The sequence below is a fragment of the Nyctibius grandis genome, chromosome 6 (assembly GCF_013368605.1).
Source record: "Nyctibius grandis isolate bNycGra1 chromosome 6, bNycGra1.pri, whole genome shotgun sequence".
Lineage (NCBI taxonomy): Eukaryota > Metazoa > Chordata > Aves > Nyctibiiformes > Nyctibiidae > Nyctibius > Nyctibius grandis.
In genome coordinates, this window is record NC_090663.1 from 42,230,085 (window position 1) to 42,251,824 (window position 21,740).

Consider the following 21,740-nt stretch of genomic DNA (forward strand, 5'->3'; position numbering starts at 1 on the left):
TTACCAAATCAAACTTTTCCTATGGAAAATTAAATTATCCCACCTATTTCACTTTGTGAAAAATTAGTGTTCACAACTGACAAACACTTCAGTCATGGATGTTTTCACATGCAGAACTGTGAAGAGATAGAATTGATTTCTGCATATTTTCTAAGCTCTCTTTAATAAAGAGAGGAAAATAATGGTAGAGAAGAAAGAAATTTCCATTTTGGAGATCAATTTCAGAAGAGAAAGTCATGCACACTGACAACATCCTTAAGTTTGCAGAATACTTACTGAAAAACATTCTGAAAACCACCTTAGTTTTTTTCCTTGTGGATTTCCTGTCAATTTTTCCACTTCTTGTTTAATATCCCTGGAAACTTTACCACACAGCAAAGGAGGAGCACCAGATTCCACAGCACGATCTGACACACATAAAGATTTATACATGAAAATTAAAGAAACAATAAAAAAGTATAGCAACATACAGAAAATTAAAACAACAGTATATACAATTTACTTACCTGTATTACCGATAATGTCATCCCAACATCTATCTGCTAAGATATTTATTTGTAGAGGGTTTATAAGAGGTGTCAATGACCACAGTCTCACAGTGGAGTCACGAGAGCAAGATGCCATAGTAAATGGACGACTAGGATGACATGTTAATCCTAGTAGAGAATGCATTTAAAAATGTAGTCAAATAATTAAGTTTATCTACTAACTAGTTTGATTAAATTATTTTATACATTTTAAAATATTTCAAATTGCATTTCAATACATAAATAAAACAAATTTTAAAAATATTACCATATACATCTGCACCATGATCATAAACTGTGTCCAAACATGTTCCATCTCTTGTGTCCCACACTCGAATTGTATAGTCCCAACTGCCAGATATTAGAAGGTACGGAATTTCTGGATTCCACATCAGTCCCCGTACTGGAGCTGTATGTCCACTAAGAACATTTATACAAGCATCCTGTGTATAATCCCATATTCGAACAGTACTGAAACGGGATAAAAAAGACCTACTGAAATATGATTATCTCTCTACTTCAGCAATATTTTAAGCTTCAAATTTATCAGAATATTTGCAATATGTTTATAGAAGTTGTAATAGGAGACATTGGAGCCAATGCCTTTCGTGTTTAGGATGGGGTACAAAATACACCAAAGACAGTCCACCAGAGTAAGAAACTAATCCACCCATTGCATAGTCTTTCAAAATCTCACATGCACCATTATCTGACACATCAGTGAGAGAAAAGAAGTTTGCCCATATGCCTGCATGTGTAATAAATTTATCTGTTAGGACTCTCAAGGGGAAAACAGTGAAAGAAAAACAAAGCAAAACTGTAAGATCTATCTTTCCTATGGCTTTAACAGCCCTCTAACAGACCCAAAAAACTACAGACATGTTAGTCTAACCTCAGTTCCTGGAAAAATTACGGAGATCATATGGGGTACTACTGAAAAGTACTTAAAGAATAATCAAATCACCAGGCACAGTCAACATGGGTTCACAAAGGGAAAGTCCTGTTTAACTAATTTTATATCCTTCTACAATAAGGTCACTCACCTAGTGGATGAAGGGAAGGCGGTAGATATAGTTTTTCTGGATTTTAGTAAGGCTTTTGGTACTGCCCCTCACAGCATCCTTCTGGACAAGCTGTGCAGCTGTGGGATGAGTGGATTCACAGTGCACTGAGTGAAGAAATGGCTGAAGGGCAGAGCTCAAAGGGTTATTGTGAATGGGGCTACATCTGGCTTGCAACCAGTCACCAGCAGTGTTCCTCAGGGTTCAATTCTAGGGGTAGTTCCATTCAATATATTTATCAATGATCTGGATGGAGGAGTTGAACGCATCACTAGCAATTTGGTGATGACACCAAACTGAGAGATGCTGTTGACTCTCTCAAAGGACAAGAGGCCTTGTAGAGGGATGTAAATAGATTGGAGCATTGGGCAATGATTAACAGGATGAAATTTAACAAGTCCAAATGCTGGATTCTGAACCTGGGATGGAGTAACACCAGGCACAAGTATAAATTGGGAGAGGAGTGGCTGGAGAGCAGCCCTGCAGAAAGGGATCTGGAGGTGCTGGCCAACAGCAGGCTCAATATGAGTCAGCAGTGTGCCCTGGCAGCCAAGAGGGCAAACCACATCCTGGGATGCATCAAACACAGCATAACCATCCGGTCAAAAGAGGTGATTATCCCCTGTATGCAGTGTTGGTGCAGCCTCACCTTGAGTACTAAGTGCAGTTTTGGGCCCCACAATTTAAGAAGGATGTGAAGGTCCTTGAATGTGTCCAGAGGAGGGCAACAAAGCTGGTGAAAGGGCTGGAAGGCATGTCCTGTGAGGAGCAGCTGAGGACTCTGGGCTTGTCTAGTTTGGAGAAAAGGAGGCTGAGGGGCAACCTCATTGCTCTCTACAGCTTCTTGAGGAGGGGAAGTGGAGAGGGAGGTGCCGAGCTCTTCTTCCTGGGTTCCAGTGATAGAACGCGTGCGATGGTTCAAAGCTGCGCCAGGTGAGGTTTAGACTGTACCTTAGGAAGCATTTCTTTACAGAGAGGGTGGTCAAACACTGGAACAGGCTTCCTAGAGAGGTGGCCAGTGCCCCAAGCCTGTAAGTGTTGAAGAGGCATTTGGACAATGCCCGTAATAATTTGCTTTCACTTTTGGTTATCCTGAAGTGGTCAGGCAGCTGGACTAGATGATCATTGTAGGTCCCTTCAACTAAAGTATTCTATTCTATTCTATTATCTTCTCTCCGTTGAACGTGGTATTTGTCACATGTCAGAAGTGGACACCATACTATCTTAAATAGTGAAACTCCCACCACAATTACACAAGTAATGAGGAAGAATTCATACCAGCTTTCTCACTTTTTTTTCTTTCCCTTTACCAAGTAACTTTCCAACACTTCCTTTTATTTTCAGTAGTTGCTATTGCTGGGTAATTGAGCAGACACCAGAATTAGGAAGGTAAAAGTTCAATTTCTTGAAAAGATCATTGTAATTCCGGCTAAATCTTATTACATTATCAAATATGTTACCAAAGCTCACTCATGGCAGCAAAGGCACCTACTACAGTTTCTCCAGTGCTGCAAATGGGCCATTTGATGGGCCTTGTATCACAAAGTAGAATCCACAAGTTAGAAGGCCATTTTATATATTTACATATATATTGTCCTACAGCAGTACTTGCTCATGTGTGACCTTTGCATACTGTTCCTGTGTCAGGTCATCTGAAATAGATCTGAGTTTACCTATGAACAGGAGTGTTACCAAGTACAACAAACTCAAAAGACTTCTTACTTTCTGTGTTACCTGGGATTAAGGTATTCAATGATCCCCTTCCCTCAAAGTGAAAGTGTGACTGTATTCTGGAAATCCCTCTGTAATCAAGACTTAATACATAGCCATGATTGGTAATAAAATCAAAATATCTCATAATGACACTATGACATAATTTTGGATTCACTACATCTTGCTCATGTGAAATAGAGAGGATTTACACGTAAAAAGTTTGTTGTCAAGTTGGTTTCTTTCATGAATCATTTACACTATGAACTAACAGATTTTGCTGCAAGCATAGACATCTAATAAATGACACTGGGGAAAGCAATAAAAGCCAATACCCCAAACTTGTGATCCTTTACAGAAATGTTTTGTATAATCTGCAGGGTAGTGGCTTAGAATCATAGAAAAATCCTTCCTCTTGCTTACCACAGACTGATGCACTCTCCCTCAAAAAATGTCATCAAAACCAGTCAAAAAATGTCATCAAATGCCAGCACCAGTACAACTAAAGATCTTAAGTTTCTCCATTAGTCCTGCCTGAGGTTTTAAGTTTTCCAATAATTCAGAAATACACACCCATCATCAGAGCCGCTGCAGAGGATTCCTTCTCTCAGGGGAGACCACCGTACATGAAACACCTTTGCAGTATGCCCTGTAAAAACTTTCAGTGGCTGATCTGAGCTGGTTGCCAAGTAGTAAACACGAACATTTTTATCCTCACAACCAGTAGCTATCATATCTCTGCAAACCAAAAATAGTAAAACCCTCGGTCACTGGGATCATCAAAAGTACTTATGGGTTTTTTTTTTTGTTTAAAAATACATATGATGTGTATTTTGCAATTTACTTTGAAAATAGCTTATTTTTGCTTCTCCTTTGTCTCTTTATGATGTAATTATTGATAACCCAACTAAATATACTAAATCAGAAAAAAACCTGATAAAGATCCATTAGTTGCAACAGGGAATAGTATTTGCACTGCAGAGTGACGAAGAACCCAACACAACTATTAATAGATTGAATTACTGTATAATTGTTTTTTGACAAGAAGTTCTCATGTTGTTATTAGGAATTAACTGCAAAATTAATGTATATCACAGTATATTTAGTTGGCTGCTATATCTTCAGCTTACCAGCCATTAAAGGGAAGCCAATCTAAACTCCCGTTTCCGGGTATTGAATGTCTGCTTTTATTTTTCCCGGTTATATTCTTAGTCAAAGTTTTGGGTTTTTTTTTCTCCCATCAATACGAAAAATTCCTCTTTTGAAAGTTAAGTAGTCCTTGTCCTTCTCAACACATTAACATGCTGGGCAATGAAATACACTACTGAGAATACAGAGCTGCTACAGACATATCCTACTGTGGAACAGAAACAATTTAAATGCTCTAATATCACAGTAAATATCACATTCTGAATAACTTTGTGTTATTTTATTGGTAATCAATTTAAATAGTAAATATTATCAGTTCTTCAGGTTTATTTTTACTTACTTGTTGTTTTGACTCCAGTCACAGCCAAACACTGCAGCTGGATGTTTGTACTTATGAAGAACCTTGCCGTCGATGGTTCGAATAATACTGAAACCAATTACAATGTAATATTATGAGGAAAAAGGCATTCTGAGTAGGCTATCCAAAAGTCAAGTTTGATTCTGTGCAAATAAGCCAGATAGATAGCAAAAAAAGGATACAGAGTGAATATGAGAAATCTTTATTTCTACAGCCTCTCAACTACAAGGCTAACTATGTATTTCCCAACAAAACATTTAATTGGTCTTCAGAATCCATGTTCCTTCAGAGGGGCTGTAAAGATGTCCACTGCGGTATCTCCCTCCCTGAAAGGATCCTCACAGCCCAAAATCTGAGTTGTAGCTATGGCTTTAAGGTACAAATAGATCTTGAGGAATTTAAAAAAAAAAAAGAAAAAAAAAAAGTTGATTGTTTTATAAAATTCATGTTCTTGTTACGTTTGAGCTGAAATAACATGAGTAGCAAAGGAAAAGAATGAACAAGGATTTAAAAACGTACTGAAACACAATACATGCAAAATTATTCTCAATGGGTATTTGCAAGTTTTTACAAAAAAACCTATTATACTTCTGTAATTGTACAATTGCAATTACTTTGTTCTAAAATAGTGATTCCTCATCCCTGAAATAAAGAACTTAAAAAAAATTTTAAAAATTAAGACAAGTAAAGTGGGATAGCTTTTGAAAAGTGTCCTCCATATCTACAGATAAGAAACCTAGAAGAATATTCTTGGCTAAATAAAAATCAATATTTAGTTTCACTATCAGAGTGTCTTAGACACTATTCCTTTTGCAAACATTTCCTTTATTTTCTTCTTAAAATAATGAAAAATATATCCTAACAAATACAGGAGATTATATTAAACTGAGTTTTGGCCAGTACAGACAGTTTTAAAATTAATTACTGATAGTACTGTCAAAGTTTACTGACTTGAGAAGTGCATTTAGCATTTTTTTTTTCTTCCAATAACACTCACCAAAATCCATCACTGCTGCAGGTTGCTATTCTTTTGGAATCTTTATGACTCCAGGCAATGCAGAAGATTCCATTCTTTCCATGCTTCAAAAAATGCAAAACACCTATCAATAAGAAATAATTCACCCCTTTTTTCTCTCATCTGTTGATTCATCTTTTTTATTTTATTCTCCTATGGGCTTCAGCCCTTTTCTCCCAGTAGAGTATATGTACAAAAGCACATTATAAAGAGTCCCCAATATAGCTGGGATATTTGAGAATTCAAGTCCAAAAAATTGCAACTGAGAAGAGAGAAAGTAAAACTGCCATACTCTCCAGGATCCAAGAGACAAGATTGGGTTAAGTTGAAAAATGAGCAATCCACAACTATATGAAACTGAAGCTTGAATAAAGGTTAACTACTTGTTGGAATAATGAAGTTAACGGGCATAAATAACTGTAGTATGTGAAAACTTAAGTGGGACGTGTATCAGGATGAGTGTTTGAGAAAAGATGTTTAGTAGCACAAGTGCAAGTGTTGAACTCAGGAATTCCTGAATGTATGCATGTATATTCGTTTTCTGTTGTCCCTCCCCCTCCCATCTCTGTCTTCTTAAAGAGCATGCTTTGTCCTCTGATGCAGATGCTACAGTTAATTATGTCTGTATAATCTGAAGATTACAGCTATATACTAAGAATACACAAAATAGTATAGAATACTACAACACGGTATTAAATAGCTCCTTCTGCCAATAACAATTATGCTACTGTTTCAGGACTTGCAAATGCCTGCATAGATGTCAGGTAACACAAGGCAAGATTCTAAATAAGGCATACTGTTTGGTGTGCGGCAAAACGAAGCTTTATTGGCCTAGACTTCAGGGACTGAAAGTTTTTTCTGGGCCTTATGTTTGAAAATACAAACCATCATTTTACATTTTGATATCCAGTTTAAAGTCTATATGTCCATATACATATATACATTTACACATTTAAGGAGTCAGCTATGCTTTTGCTGTGTATCACTACAGAACCAGTTTTAAGAAATGGGGACCATCTGGTGCTTCATCATTCTCATGTCACAAACTCAGTCCGAGGAAGTAAAAATACTTCTGCCTCAGAGATAAAGTGGCACCTACATAATTCTTTCCATAGACTTTTATATTATAGCACCTTTTAAAACCATGTTAACTTAGACCCATCTTGACTTATTGACACTAGATGGAACAACTAACTTACATTTCATATAGACAAAAGAAGATGTAATCTCATTTTACCTCACTGAATCTGGTTATCATTTTGCCTTTTGGGACATCCCAGATGAAGCCACCATTTCTGGATGTTGCACCTGCTATGCAGTTCAGATCTCCTTTAGAGAAAGATATTTGTAAGATCTCACAATAAATATAAGATCACAATATGACTAATATGTTTCTACTTTAAATTCAAGAAATGTAATATAAACAGAAGACATCAATGGCACATAAACAAGAGTTTTCATAGTTTAAGGCCAGCATTTGATACTAAGCCATAAATATCAATTTCAATAAAAGCCTGACCTGCTTTTCTACATTCCTATTTTGAGGAAAGGGCAAAATAAAAGTTGTATTGTTGCAAAAAGTATTCTCAATGCCTGCTGAAAGTCTCGCAGTTAAGGCGACAAGAAAATAATGTCCATGATGCATATGACTCAAACTGAAAGACATACAACCTCAATGTTTCAAGCTTAAAGTTGTAGCAACTGGAGCATTTTCTTTTAAAGTTCACTACGTAGTAAGACAAACCAGAAAGAATGCATCAGAACATAACAGTACTTTGTTTTCTTAGTCTTGCACCACTGCAGCACCTAAGCCCATCAAGAATGTGCTTGAATCTGTAACCACACTCTACAGGGTGCAAAATCTGAATATATGACTTCGTAGTGAGAACCTGAAAACTGAATTCAGGCCTAACCCAAAAGCCACCAAATTCTCCTTACTACAGTGACCCTCTATCCCAATATAGCTCTACTTTTCCTAAATAGCTATATGGCACATTTATATAAAAGTTCTGTCATTTTATACCATACTTCAGAGGTGAAAAAGGCAGTCTATGCAGGAGTCTAGAAAAGTACATATATAAGACGGAAAGAGATTCAGGTAAGAGAATGACAGGGAAAAAAAAGAAAAAAAAAGAGTAATCACTATGTTCAAAGGTCTTTTGAGACCAAATACAAATGCTAGCATGCATTGGATTATAGATTAGGAATGAAGATAAATGATAGTACAAGGTGGAGAGGAACGGTCTAGGATTAACGGATGTGAAAGAAACAGGAAAAGTTCTGTCTGGGATGGACAGGAACTTTTGGACAGGATGGTAAGGAACTGAAGTTAAAGTACATGCTTCCAATTATCTTAAATTTACTTTTTAAAAAGAATCAGAATACAAGACTTTAAAATTGCCCCCTCAGTGAACAAACTGTTCTCTCAATGTGAGATACTAGTACAAACTGAATTTAAATTTCAAAACAAAATAACACAAAAGAAAACACCATATTTCATATTGCCATAATTTCCATATAGCAAGACAAATTATCTGTGAAGAGGAACAACGTCCAAGAAACTCTCTCAAAAAAGTGCAAATTCATTTCACATATGCAAACTACATTAAGCTTCCCATCACAATATTTTTTCCTGTCAGCTATTATTTCTTAAGATTTTAAAAGCATAGGAGAGAAAGGCAGTGAGATGAATTATTAAAACTTTTTTAAAAAACTCATCTACTGTGCAAAGAATTAAAACACGAGAAAGCCTACCTATCATCAAATACTGACATTAGTAACTATCAGAAATGTACTCCCAGATTCACTTAAATGGGGTGCAGAACAGTTTCAAGAAAAAAATTTCCCACTGACTTCAGTGACTTCTCTAAGAAAAAGTAGATGCTTTGCAGAAAACGTACTCCCTATTTTAATAAAGTAAAAGCAGAGCCCTTCAGTGATTAGAAACCTACACAAAGAAGGAACAGAAAGAACTAAACACATATGTTCCACTTTTTCAGCACAAAATAGAACCTGAATTCCTTTAACCAAGTGCTTCCCATGCAAAGAAAGCATTTTAATCATCTGCACAATGTAATGCTAGAAAGACTCTGGAGACTGTCCTCCCTCCATTCTGACTCAGTACAAAATACTGAGATCATTCCTCATAAGGGTAGGACTCAACAAGTTCTGAAGCATTGAATTCTGCAGGTTTCACAGATAATCATTCAGTTATGTTTAAACCTTATAAGATACCCTTCTATCTAAAACTAATACTTTTATAACATAAATTGCTGCTAGTCAATGCTAATTCAAAGACCATTCAGACCTAAAGCAAAATATCTTACCTGGAGCCCAAGAAAGGGAATAAATAACCCCTTCATTACCAGGAGATGTGTAAACCGCTGTTAAAGTATTTACGTCCCAAACTTTTATTGTGCCATCAAATGAAGCTGTAGCAAGAAGATCAGGGTTATCAGGTTTGAATTTGCAATCAAAGATGGTCTCAACATGTCCCTTAAATGAAACAAATATTTAATCCATTTTTATTACATTTGATTTTTTTCAGAAGTCCAACTCTAGATCAAACTCTAAAATACATTGTATTATAACCTGTCAGATCAGTTATGAGTTCCAAAACACCTGGCCCATCAGTCAAAATTAAAAGGCATAAAGTAGCTTCGACTATAATACTCCTCCCTTTCATAGATCATTATTAAAGAAAAAAAAATTCAGCCCTGAAACAACAGGGTGATGCAATGCCAGGGACTTGTTAACATTTTCCATTGGAACAGAGTTGCTAAAAAACAGAACTAAAAATGTTAAGTTAAAAAAAAAAAAAAAAAGAAAACCAACCAAGAAAAATCAATTTTTAAAAACAGAAATAATTTTGCCCTTTAGGTAAAAAGTATCTGACTGAAAACACAGAGTTTTGTATGTTGATCATGTTCTACAAGATTTCTAGTATTCCATTGAGTTTTCTATGTATGTTCTAAATACAGTCTATTCTCTATTGCAGTTTAAACTTCAATCCATTAAAAATTTCACGTATCAATAACTTGTTTTCCAAGACTTGTTTTTGCAGCATTTAACTTGACACATACATGAGAAACAGATAATATGTAAGAATTGCTCTGCAGAGGGATCTGGACAGGTTAGATAGATGAGCTGAGACCAATGGTATGAAGTTCAACAAGGCCAAGTGCCGGGTCCTACACTTTGGCCATAACAACCCCATACAGTGCTACAGGCTGGGGCAAGAGTGGTTGGAAAGCGGCCCAGTGGAAAAGGACCTGGGGGTATTGGTGGACAGCCAGCTTAACATGAGCCAGCAGTGTGCCCAGGTGGTGAAGAAGGCCAACAGCATCCGGGCTTGTATCAGGAATACTGTGGCCAGAAGGACTAGGGAGTAAAATTGTCCCCCTGTACTTGGCACTGGTGAGGCCACAGCTCGAATACTGTGTCTAGTTCACAGAATCAAACAGGTTGGAAGAGACCTCAGGGATCATCGAGTCCAACCATTGCCCTGATACCACCCTGTCAACTAGACCATGGCACTAAGTGCCATGTCCAGTCTTTTCTTAAACACATCCAGAGATGGTGACTCCACCACCTCCCTGGGCAGCCCGTTCAAATGTCTAATGACCCCTTCTGAGAAGAAATGCTTCCTAATGTCCAACCTGAACCTCCCCTGGCAAAGCTTGAGGCTGTGTCCTCTTGTCCTATCGCTAGTTGCCCAGGAGAAGAGGCCAACTCCCACTCCACTACAACCTCCCTTCAGGTAGTTGTAGACTGCAATAAGGTCACCTCTGAGCCTCCTCTTCTCCAGGCTAAACAACCCCAGCTCTCTCTCAGCCGTTCCTCAGAGGTCAGACCCTCCAGACCCTTCACCAGCTTGGTCGCCCTCCTCTGGACTCGCTCCAACACCTCCACATCTTTCTTGAAGTGCGGGGCCCAGAACTGGACACAGTATTCAAGGTGTGGCCTCACCAGTGCCGAGTACAGAGGGATGATCACTTCCCTAGACCGGCTGGCTACACTATTCCCAATGGAGGCCAGGGTGCCGTTGGCCGCCTTGGCCACCTGGGCACATTGCTGGCTCATGTTTAGCCAGCTGTCGATCAGCACCCCCAGGTCTCTTTCCACCGGGCCGCTTTCTAGCCACTCTTCCCCCAGCCTGTAGCGCTGCATGGGGTTGTTGTGGCTCAAGTGTAAGACCCGGCACTTGTTCTTGTTGAACCTCACGCCGTTGCTCTCGGCCCATCTATGTAACCTGTCCAGATCCCTCTGTCGGGCCTTCCTACCCTCCAGCAGGTCAACACTCCCACCCAGCTTGGTGTCATCTGCAAATTTAGTGGGGGTGCACTCAATCCCTACATCTAGATCATCTATAAAGATATTGAACAGCACCAGCCCCAAAACTGAGCCCTGGGGAAGCCTGCTAGTGACTGGCCGCCAGTTGGACTTTGTCCCATTCACCACCACTCTTTGGGTTCCGCCATCCAGACAGTTTTTAACCCATTTAAGAGTCCACCCATCCAAGCCCTGGGCAGCCAGTTTGCCTAGAAGGATGCTGTGGGAGACAGTGTCGAATGCCTTGCTGAAGTCTAGATAGACTACATCCACAGCCCTGCCCTCATCTACTAAGCAGGTCACTTGGTCATAGAAGGAGACCAGGTTGGTCAAGCAGGACCTGCCTTTCATGAATCCATCTTGGCTGGCCCCGATGCCCCGATTGTCCTGCATGTGCCGTGTAATGGCTCTCAGGATGATCTGTTCCATCACCTTGCCTGGCACCGAGGTCAGGCTGACAGGCCTATAGTTCCCTGGATCATCCTTTTGACCCTTCTTGTAGATGGGCGTTACGTTTGCTAATTTCCAGTCAGCTGGAACTTCTCCAGTTAACCAGGACTGCCAGTAGATAATCGAGAGTGGTTTGGCAAGTTCATTTGCCAGTTCCTTCATTACTCTGGGGTGAATCCCATAGGGGCCCATAGCCTTGTGTCTGTCCAATTGGCACAGCAGATCACTAACCGTCTCCTTCTGGATTACGGGGGGTTCACACAGCCCCCCATCCCTAACTTCAGGCTCTGGGGGCTGAGTCTCCTGAGGACAACTGGTCCTGACAACCGGTCCTTGAAGTTCTGGGCCCCTCACTTCAGGAAAGACATTTTGATGCTGGAGAGAGTCCAAAAAAGGGCAAAAAAGCTGGTGAAGGGTCTAGAGGGTATGTCCTACGAGGAGCGGCTGGGGGAACTGGTATTGTTTAGCCTGAAGAAAAGGAGGCTGAGGGAAGACCTTGTTGCTCTCTACAACTGCCTGAAAGGAGGTTGTAGCGGGGTGGGGGTCGGTCTCTTCTCCCAGGCGGCTAGCAACTGGACTAGAGGACATAGCCTCAAGCTGCACCAGAAGTTCAGGTTAGACATTAGGAAAAATTTCTTCACAGAAAGCACTATTAGGCATTGGAATGGGCTACCCAGGGAGATGGTGGAGTCACCATCACTGGAGTGTTTAAGAAAAGACTGGATGTGGCACTTAGTGCCATGGTCTAGTTGACACAGTGGTGTTAGGTCAAAGGTTGAACTCGATGATCCCAGAGGTCTCTTCCAACCTAGTTGATTCTGTGAAATTTTTTAAGCCTCAGTTTCTTTACAGGACAAAACCCATTAAAAATGGAAAAAGAACGCCAACCAGCAGCATCTATTCAAACATGTGTGGGAGTACAGCTGAAAATTATTCAAGTTTTTCCAATGAAAAGGGAACAGGGAAAGAGGAGAAGAGAAAAATCCTCAAGAACAACCAAAAGCACAGTGAAGAAGAGGCTCACCCAATATGCGATAAACCCAGTTTTGAATTTCTGCTTCAAAGAAGATTTAATAATTTGGTCTTTGTAATTTTAAACTGAATGACCTCACCATTTGAGTTGCATATATTTTCTCTCTGATTTGACTAGAACTTTTGTTCTGGATTATAGAAAACCCTCCAGATAATATTTCTGAGAAGGCCATCAAATTAAAATTTCAGTTAAAAAAAGGCCCAAGCCCTTATATCTTTATTTCTGGATGAAAACTGCCAGAACACTTCCAACAGGATTCAGACCTTCACAATAAAGAATTACTTTCAGCTTCAGAACTGTCATTTTGTTTTCTAGAAATTTAGACTCTTCTTAATGATAGAAACAGCTTTACAGTGCTGCAAAGCCTACATTCTCCATTTTTTGCTGTTAGAAGAAAGTGTATAAGCTAAACAAACTCTCATTCCAAAGACTGAGATGAAACATACCAAGTCTCTAAGGAAATCCCACTTTTTGGCTCCCATGTCATAAAGCCCCACTCCTCCATCCATGAAGCAACAGACAGCGTGACCAGGAGGAAGAGAAAACGCTTGGTTTTGAGTTAAAGTTGGAGGAGGAACTGCCTCACTTGTTGAGGATGTATGGTGATTTTTAGTAGGATTCTGTGATGAAGAAGCTTAACAAAATAAAGCAAAAGATATAAACAGATAAGATTATTTTTTATTTTTTCATTTAATAATAAATAACAATTATAAAGAGTAAAATGTTTTGTATTCCAATGAGATTAAAAAAAAAAAGAAACTGAGAATTCCTCTATGAAGCCTGGCCTACGAATGAAGGACCTTATAAAGTGCTTGATCCTCTACACATCTGTCTAGTCTACTGGACCCAGACAGTACTTTGTTTAAGAACTACAGAGCCGACACAAACTCAGATATAACAAGATTCACAAACAAGATTTTCTTAACTTGCAGCCATTGCAATGAATAACAATAAAAATTACACTTACACTTTTTCTTTGGAGGAGAACTTAGCACATGCAAACCATGGAAACCAGTTTTCTTCAATTTAAAATTATCTATAGGTGTTGTACGTGAAACATTCCAAATACGTAACACACCAACCTGAGAATCTGAGGTTTAAAAGAACATATAAAAATATTTCTTTTTTTGATTTCTTATTCTCTTTTTACTGTACAAAGAGGTGTGTGGTTTAAGGACTGATTTAAGCAAAAATACAATGAATTAAACATAGAATCCTAAGAAGAATTTTATAAGCAGGCACTGTCATCTCCATGGTAGTATCACTATTAACAACAATAATTATTAGCATTAGTTATTTAAACTTCAGTAGATAAACTCTATGGAACCTCTGTCATTATAAAATATTCTCACAGTCTCACTTTCCTTATTAGTTCGGCAACATAAGCACTAACATCTATGGTGTAGAAAAGAGGCAGGCAATACATTAATTTCTTTTTTTAAATCCTTCTAAAAATAGAGAAAGAAAAGCTGGGGAGCAAGAAGTGACATCGACTTGTACAACGCATTTTTATTCCTATTCCCAAAGTAACTCTCATATTTGTTGCTAAAGTGTGCATGAGGAAAATATTATTTAGTAAAAAAAAATATTTTAAAGTCACTTGTTTATGCATCCAACAAATAGAAAATAAGTAAAAACTGCTCAGTGTAGTTTTTTGTTCTTTTGTACAGTTTCATGTATTTTTTTTTGTACAATGCATGTATGCTTTTATTTGTAGAAATGTTAAGAAATAGAATGATCAAACTTGAAGTATCAATTTTGAAGACTCAGTCCTATATTTAACTTTGTATAAATCAGGAAATAAAAGGCTTACCTCCAGTTATAAACATTCCAGGTGCACTAGAAACCCAAGCTAAACACTGAACAGATGCTGCTGCACTGGGAAAATTAAAAGTTGTGATACAGGACAGAGATTCAGAATCAACTAGTCGAATACCATTATGTAAATTAGCAACAAGAAGGTAGTCAGTTGACAAAGGGTCCCACTCCAGTGCTGTAACTGGATCCTCTTCATCTGTTCCTTCAAGAGATTCTGGTCTTAAGACATGTTTGTGATTTTTAGAACCTTTAAGAGCACAAGAAAAAAGATTATTTCAAAATGAAATCAAGTATCTCCTTTCAATAGTTACAAGGTCTACAAACATCATTTTTGTCTCTCCCTGCAATTCTTAGTAGGCCTGCTTTACTGTCTGCACCAGTGAAATTAATGAAGCTGGCTTTGCAATATTTAACTCAAAGTAGTTCTGGCTCCATCAGATCCAACTTTCTTTTTAATACAGCAGAAAATAGAAACAGCTGTCATGTTTATTAGCATAATTCTATACTAAAGAAAAGTATGTTAAATCATATACATTGTCCTAACAATTCCCATGAGTAAAGGCCTGCAGCACAGCCTCAAATACAAACTGAGTATAAGTAAATCTGCATACCACAGCAAATACAGGCAAAATAAAAGCAGTATGAACTAGAAAAAAAATTGTAACAGTCAATAAAGTGTTTACAAACAATTGCCTTTAGATTTTTTTCTTCCTCAAGACTATGTGTGCAATTATGAAGCACTCATAGATTTTGAAGCCAGTACAGGTCATTAAATATCTAATTTGACACCTGCATAACAGAAGACATATTTCACTTGATGATCCATATTATTGAGAATACAATTAATTTGTCATATTACGATAAATGCAAGACCTACCTATATTCTTTAATGATTGATTTAGAACAAAGCCTATTCCGATACATACTGAAAAAAATGCTGAAAAGATTTTGTTCACTGGGGAACATTCTGAATATTAAAATAACTCTCATTATCATTTTCTAGGGAAAATGCTATTAGTGCACATTATACCTAGGGCAACTTTATAAATCAATTACTAGAAATGGGGGAAATAATTTAAGACTGCACAACAATCAATAGCATAAACTGATTTCTCTATTCCATTTATGTTTGTATATAAGACAACTGCAAAAGTGCAGTTGTCCCTTTTGATGCACCAGGAATACCAGGAATAACATCAGAAATATCATCAGAAAAATGTTTTAAATTTGCCAAAAACTTTGGGATTCCCACCGTCTTTAACAATGTCCCCTGCTTACATTTCAGTTCAGATTTTTTCTTGAATGAAAATCAACATTCAAATGAAAACCACGAACTGAGAACAAAGCAGAATTGCCATTTTTCAGTTGTCATTTTTCAGTTAGCTTTACAAGAACTAAAGACAAAAAGTCCTTGAGTGATCAAAGCCAGTCATATTCACACACTTCAGTGCCAAGAAAGCACAATCAACTGGTGGGGGAGTATGGATATCTAGGAGCTATTCAGTTTTACCTGTGCTTCACAAAAGCGTCTGGAAGCAAAGCTCACGGAAACCGTAACCGTTAAATTTTATTTTCCATTAAAAGATGACATCAGCCCTGTGAATCATGCAATTGAGTCACAGGTCATTTAAGCAAGCTACGCTTATTTTGAGAAAAAATGAAAGGTAAACTACTACAGAACACTTGGCTTTAGATGACTGCGCTGTATTTCTTTTAAAATAGAGTACTAATCTTAAATCTTTGCATATTTTTTCTTCACACTAAATGTTCTCCTACATTAACGGATGATCTGGAGTTAATTAAAACAAAGTACATCCACAAGAGAAAAACCTGAGTAGATAACTAACGAAAAAAAAAGTCGTGTCATCTACTAATTGTGAGGCAGTGACTCACACCTAAATAGAAAGACTAGAGACTTCAACGAGTCAATCACACTGAACTTTCAAGCAATTAACAGGAACTTGTGGATCACTATCTAAGATAGTGTTTTGTAAGATAGTATTTTACTTATCCTACAAAAGGACTGAAACTTTTAAAAGTAAGGAATAGGATTTTTTTTTAAAAAATTAATTTAACTTGGTGACAAACTAAGATCTGTTCCAATAACAAGTCACGGTACCCATTCTTACATGAGGTAGATGATGGCTGAACTTCTATCTCAAGGAAAAAATCAGCTTTCTATTCTTTATTGAAAAGTACCAATTCTTTGTATCCTTTCCGCCCACCCCTTTTTTTTTTTTAATAGGGGGCCTATATTTGTCCTACTGATACCACTTTCTTTTAAGTATTGTTAACTTTTAAAAGCTACTGATTACAAAAGTCAGATGAATTTTGACAATCAATTGCAAACTAGAAACTTGCAGTTGATAGATAAGCCTACATTTTCAATTATATCTGAATGTTAAGATACATATTAAAGTCATTTATGAAAGTGTAACCACAGTAATGGTACTTGTATTTTATTATAATGATACAATCAATTTTTTATTATTACCTAAATTTGGAACATATTTTAATGAATTTATCTGTTCACGAAAATTTTCATGATCTATGCTTAAACACACCTATGCTTTTATCTAAACAAATTCTTCATCTTTTTCTAATAGTGTAAAGAAAGCAAGTTAAAAGAAAACTAATACTGGTCTGCGTTCTTTCAAAGTCATTATGCTTGCTCCAATGTCATTGTCTTAGTTACAAGAATATAATATTTGATTTAAAAATATTCGAATTTCTTATTGCATGCGAGTCTGGGCCTTGAATGGGAGCTCTATGGTATTTCAATTAGTGGTTGTTCTTCTTGAATGTATCTGAATTTGTTGTACTAATTTACCCCACATAGTAAAATTTGCTACTCAGTTCTGACAATTAATTTGTAAGTAGACCTCTGCAGATCAGTGATTTTTTTCTATATAAAATCAAATAAAAATTCTATTTGACTAAAATTTTTTTACATTCATTTCATTAAAAGACATGTTCACATTTAAAAATAACTTAATATGATCCAACAGAAAGTGTACTACTTTTCTTGAATAATTTTGAGAAAGTGAAATTCTAAACAGTTTAAAAACAAAAACCCGAAAACTTCATTTTTAAAAGCCAAAGTGCAACATTTTCTTTTCAATTCTGAAGAATTTAAGTAGAAGTAAACTGCACTACTTAAGTCCAGGACTTTCAATGAGAGAGTTCTGACAAAAATTTTAACCCTATTGTGTATAAACATTCAACTCCTTATTTCTCTGTTGGAAAACAAGAATCTTATATAAGTTAAGAACAAGAAACAAATTTCATGGTGTTATGACCTGGTCGCAACTAGTTCATAAATCCCTTGGAGTAAATTAAGGTGAAACGACACCAAATAACTGGTATGAAATTAAGAACAATTTATTAATACAGGGAAAGTTGCATGGTTGTAGGTGTCTTGGGTTTCTAAAGGCATTGAGAAAAGAGAGAAAAGGAAAAAGGAAAAGAGAAAGAGGATAGAGACTATGAGAGAGAGGAAAAGAGAGATCACCACCCTTGGATCCAGCGATGTAAGCTGTCTGTAGAGTCGGTAAGGTGCTTGCAGAGTTGCTCCTCCGGTAAATCGCTTGCAGGATCGGTCCTCAGGTGGCGGGCGGGAGCGCGCACCAGCATCCCAATTGAGAAGGTCTAAATACTTTAGGTCATTTGCATGCGAGATAGGAGAGGGTGGTAACATCCCTCTTGTCTCCCTCTCTCTGCTCGTTTCCCATGCTAATTGGGACGCCTGCGCTTTGTAGTCTTAGATTGTTCTCGAAATGAGTCGGTGGTCCCCCAAGGGGTGTCTGGTGGTCGTGATCCCCCTAGTTGTGGTGTCCGCTGTATGACCCCGCTTCTGCACAAGTGTGGTTGAGGCCTTGCAAAGTTGTTGCACATGTAGGCTGGCCCCAAGGAAAAGATACCATCCCGCCTCCGCAGGACTTATCTCTTCCTTCACCCAGAGTTGTAAATCACAACAATTAAGGCACAGCAGGGGTATTGTTCTGTTCCCAAGGCCTTTATCTCTTGCCAGACTTGCAGGCCTCTGTAGTACACATACCCTCCTCCAGCCAGAATTGTCAAACAAGTTGTTTAAGGCATACAAACTCTGTCCCTCACACATGGTTAATTTATTTTCAAAATTATCTTAATGAATATATATAATATTGCAATAATAATGAAAACTATCCTAAATACAGAGACAGGCCAAATTTCTGTGATAATCTAAACTCAATTTCAAGCTGATGCAAGTAGGTTTTTCCCCAGCAGTAATGGATAATTTTCAATAAACCTTTTTTTATAGAAACGTACATGTGGTACATACAAAACTGCCACTGCTGGTAGCTTTTTTAGCCAATATTATATTTGCATTTGCAGAACATAATTTTGACATTTTAAATCCTTTCCCCATTATTTCTATTTTCATATTCAAATCATTCTAGACAAACTTCATGAAAAGTCTCAGTTCAATACATATTTAGAGGTTATAATGTTAAAATAGATTTTCTTTTCCCAATGCCAATACTAATTCAGTCAGTGCTACTGAAGCAAGGGAATCTATTCTCTCTGACACCTTGAGTGACAACTTCCTGGAGTGAACTGAAGGAGAATAAATTTTGCATAATACTATGTAAAATTAACACATTACTTAAAGAACAATTTTTCTAACAAAGTTGCAAATCAGTTTTTACTGGAGGAAAAAGAAATAGCCAGAAAAAAAATTGAAATAGTCCACCTAATACAGACATCTGTCTTTGTAGAAAACTATTTATGAAAGCGAGCTAAATTTTAGCTTCAAAGGAGCTTATCCACAAGATAACTTCATTAGCAGAGCACTGGACTACTTATGAAGTATGCACAAATGTGCTCAGTGGATTTCAGACAGAGAGAGATAAATATTTTCCCATATAGTCTTTGACAGAACAGAATCATGAAGAAAATATGAAGTGTGACATGAGTTTCTACCCACAAAAATGCAGAGGACTCCAGAATAACTGCAAGCAAAGTAAGAGACTAAGCAAAAGATTCTAGTTAGTCCATTCAGAAGAACAAACTTGCTGGGAAATACAGTTCAGTAGAAGATCATGGCTGTTACCATTCCCTAAAAAAACAGTTTATTGTACTTGTCAAAAATTGCAATGTTATGATGGTCACAAAAGGGAGAAGATACAAAGAAAATGCTCTGTGCTCTTTATCTAAGAAAACATATTTTTGTGATACGGCAGAGGTAGGAATACTATGAACTAAGAACAAGTTTTATATATGTATATACATTATAAAACCTAAACAAAAAAGTGCAAAATTACACACATATACAGAGACAAAAATAGCAGATATATATATATAAAATAATAAATATTTTACTGTATCAGTTTTTACCTGGCTGAAAAATAGATAGGCTTCCATCAGTATGTCCAAATACTACTTTTCCTTTTTTCTTTGGATGCCATCTAAACAGACTGATATCTGACAAGAAACTATGTGCTTCTCTGTGTACAGTTACCCCGCTGTCAGGTCCTGAGATAGTCCAAATGTACAATGGACCTCTGTGGGACACAAATGCAACTGCATCACCTGCATTCCAGCACCAGCTAAGTGACGCAGGAATTCCTGAAACATACAGGTAAACCTTGTAAGAACCAGAATATGAAATTCCATGTATTAGTGCTTGACCCAGTATCAGCAATTGTCTTGAAAAACTGTAGAAATAATTATTCTTCTACACAAAAATTATTAGACTGAAATTTAGACAACTGTGTGAACGTCTTATGGTTTAAAAGTAAACTACACATACCCAGAGGCAGGAAACAGAAATAATTCCCAAATTATTTTAATAATACTTTGTTGGGCTGTATTTTATGATACCTATACTTGATTTCATTAGTGCCAAAGACAATCACACACAGGAAAGAGGACAAGCCTGATCCTGTACACAATACTCTCATTCATTCGCAGTTCCATTCACCATTATGTTTTACTGTAAGCTATTTGCTACTAAGCTCGTAAATTACTGAAAACTTTAAGATGTCTGTTTTTGCAAAACACAATAAAATTTACTATAGAGATAAATACAACAGAGGCAGATATTGGTGACAAAATTGGAAAGCTACCTCTGTAACCAAAGGGAACTCTTGCTAGCTTGCTTCTGGATATATGACAGTTTTAATTCAGTTGCCTAACACCTAACTGTAGGCATTCCAGTTTAAGGATTTTGACCTTAACATCTCCAACGCTTGTTATCCTTATAATTTAATATTGTGCGTCTGAAGGACTGAAGTCCAACAAGGCCAAGTGCAAGGTTCTGCACGTGGGTCAGGGCAATCCCAAGCACAAATACAGGCTAGGCAGAGAATGGATTAAGAGCAGCCCTGAGGAGAAGAACTTGGGGGTGATGGTTGATGAGAAGCTCAACATGAGCCGGCAATGTGTGCTTGCAGCCCAGAAAGCCAGCCGTATCCTGGGCTGCATCAAAAGAAGCGTGGCCGGCAGGTGAAGGGAGGTGATTCTGCCCCTCTACTCCCCTCTTGTGAGACCCCACCTGGAGTACTGCATCCAGCTCTGGGGGCCCCCAACATAAGAAGGACATGGAGCTGTTGGAACAAGTCCAGAGGAGGGCCATGAAGATGATGAGAGGGCTGGAGCACCTCTCCTATGAAGACAGGCTGAGAGAGTTGGGGCTCTTAGGCCTGGGGAGACCTTCTAGCAGCCTTCCAGTACCTGAAGGGGGCCTACAGGAAAGTGTGAGAGGGACTTTTTACAAGGGTATGTAGTGATAGGACAAGGGAGAACGGTTTTAAACTGAAAGAGGGTAGATTTAGACTAGATATTAGGAAGAAATTCTTTACTGTGAGGGTGGTGACACACTGGAACAGGTTGCCCAGGAAGTTGTGGCTGCCCCCTCCCTGGAAGTGTTCAAGTCAGGCTGAATGGGGCTTTGAGCAACCTGGTCTAGAGGAAAGGTGTCCCTGCCTGTGGCAGGGGGGTTGGAACTTGCTTTAAGGTTTCTTCCAACCGAAACCATTGTATGATTCTATGATTCTATGAATATTGCAGTGTCAAAGGGAGTAAAAGCAGCATTAACAGGAGGTTTAAACATATCACCCTAAAAGTAAATTAGCTTTTGAAAAGTTTAAAATAATAATAACACTTCTTTCATATGTAGTCATTGGCTGAGGTAGTTTTTTAAACAAGCATTGTATTGAAAAATAAGTATCAGTTTTTGTATTAATGCATAATCTGATAAAATATTCCTTTTAGAATAGTTCAAATCAATGTGTTTTTTTCCTACTTA

The 21,740-nt window shown here is 37.6% G+C and overlaps 1 protein-coding gene across 5 annotated transcripts in view; it reads right to left on the reverse strand.

The window, feature by feature from the left end:
- The window catches only part of WDR17 (WD repeat domain 17), a 59,351-nt gene that overhangs the window by 20,536 nt on the left and 17,075 nt on the right, over positions 1 to 21,740 (reverse strand). For 3 of the 5 annotated variants that reach the window (XM_068403492.1, XM_068403488.1, XM_068403489.1), the window contains 12 exons: positions 19,829 to 20,059; positions 14,448 to 14,699; positions 13,602 to 13,724; positions 13,081 to 13,268; positions 9,147 to 9,315; positions 7,058 to 7,149; positions 5,803 to 5,885; positions 4,788 to 4,874; positions 3,872 to 4,036; positions 796 to 998; positions 507 to 656; positions 277 to 407 (listed from right to left, as the gene is read on the reverse strand). In XM_068403492.1, coding sequence (XP_068259593.1) covers positions 277 to 407; positions 507 to 656; positions 796 to 998; positions 3,872 to 4,036; positions 4,788 to 4,874; positions 5,803 to 5,885; positions 7,058 to 7,149; positions 9,147 to 9,315; positions 13,081 to 13,268; positions 13,602 to 13,724; positions 14,448 to 14,699; positions 19,829 to 20,059 — 1,874 coding nt within the window. The remainder of the gene's footprint in view (positions 1 to 276; positions 408 to 506; positions 657 to 795; positions 999 to 3,871; positions 4,037 to 4,787; positions 4,875 to 5,802; positions 5,886 to 7,057; positions 7,150 to 9,146; positions 9,316 to 13,080; positions 13,269 to 13,601; positions 13,725 to 14,447; positions 14,700 to 19,828; positions 20,060 to 21,740) is intronic. The other 2 variants (XM_068403491.1, XM_068403490.1) reach the window with 1 other exon arrangement.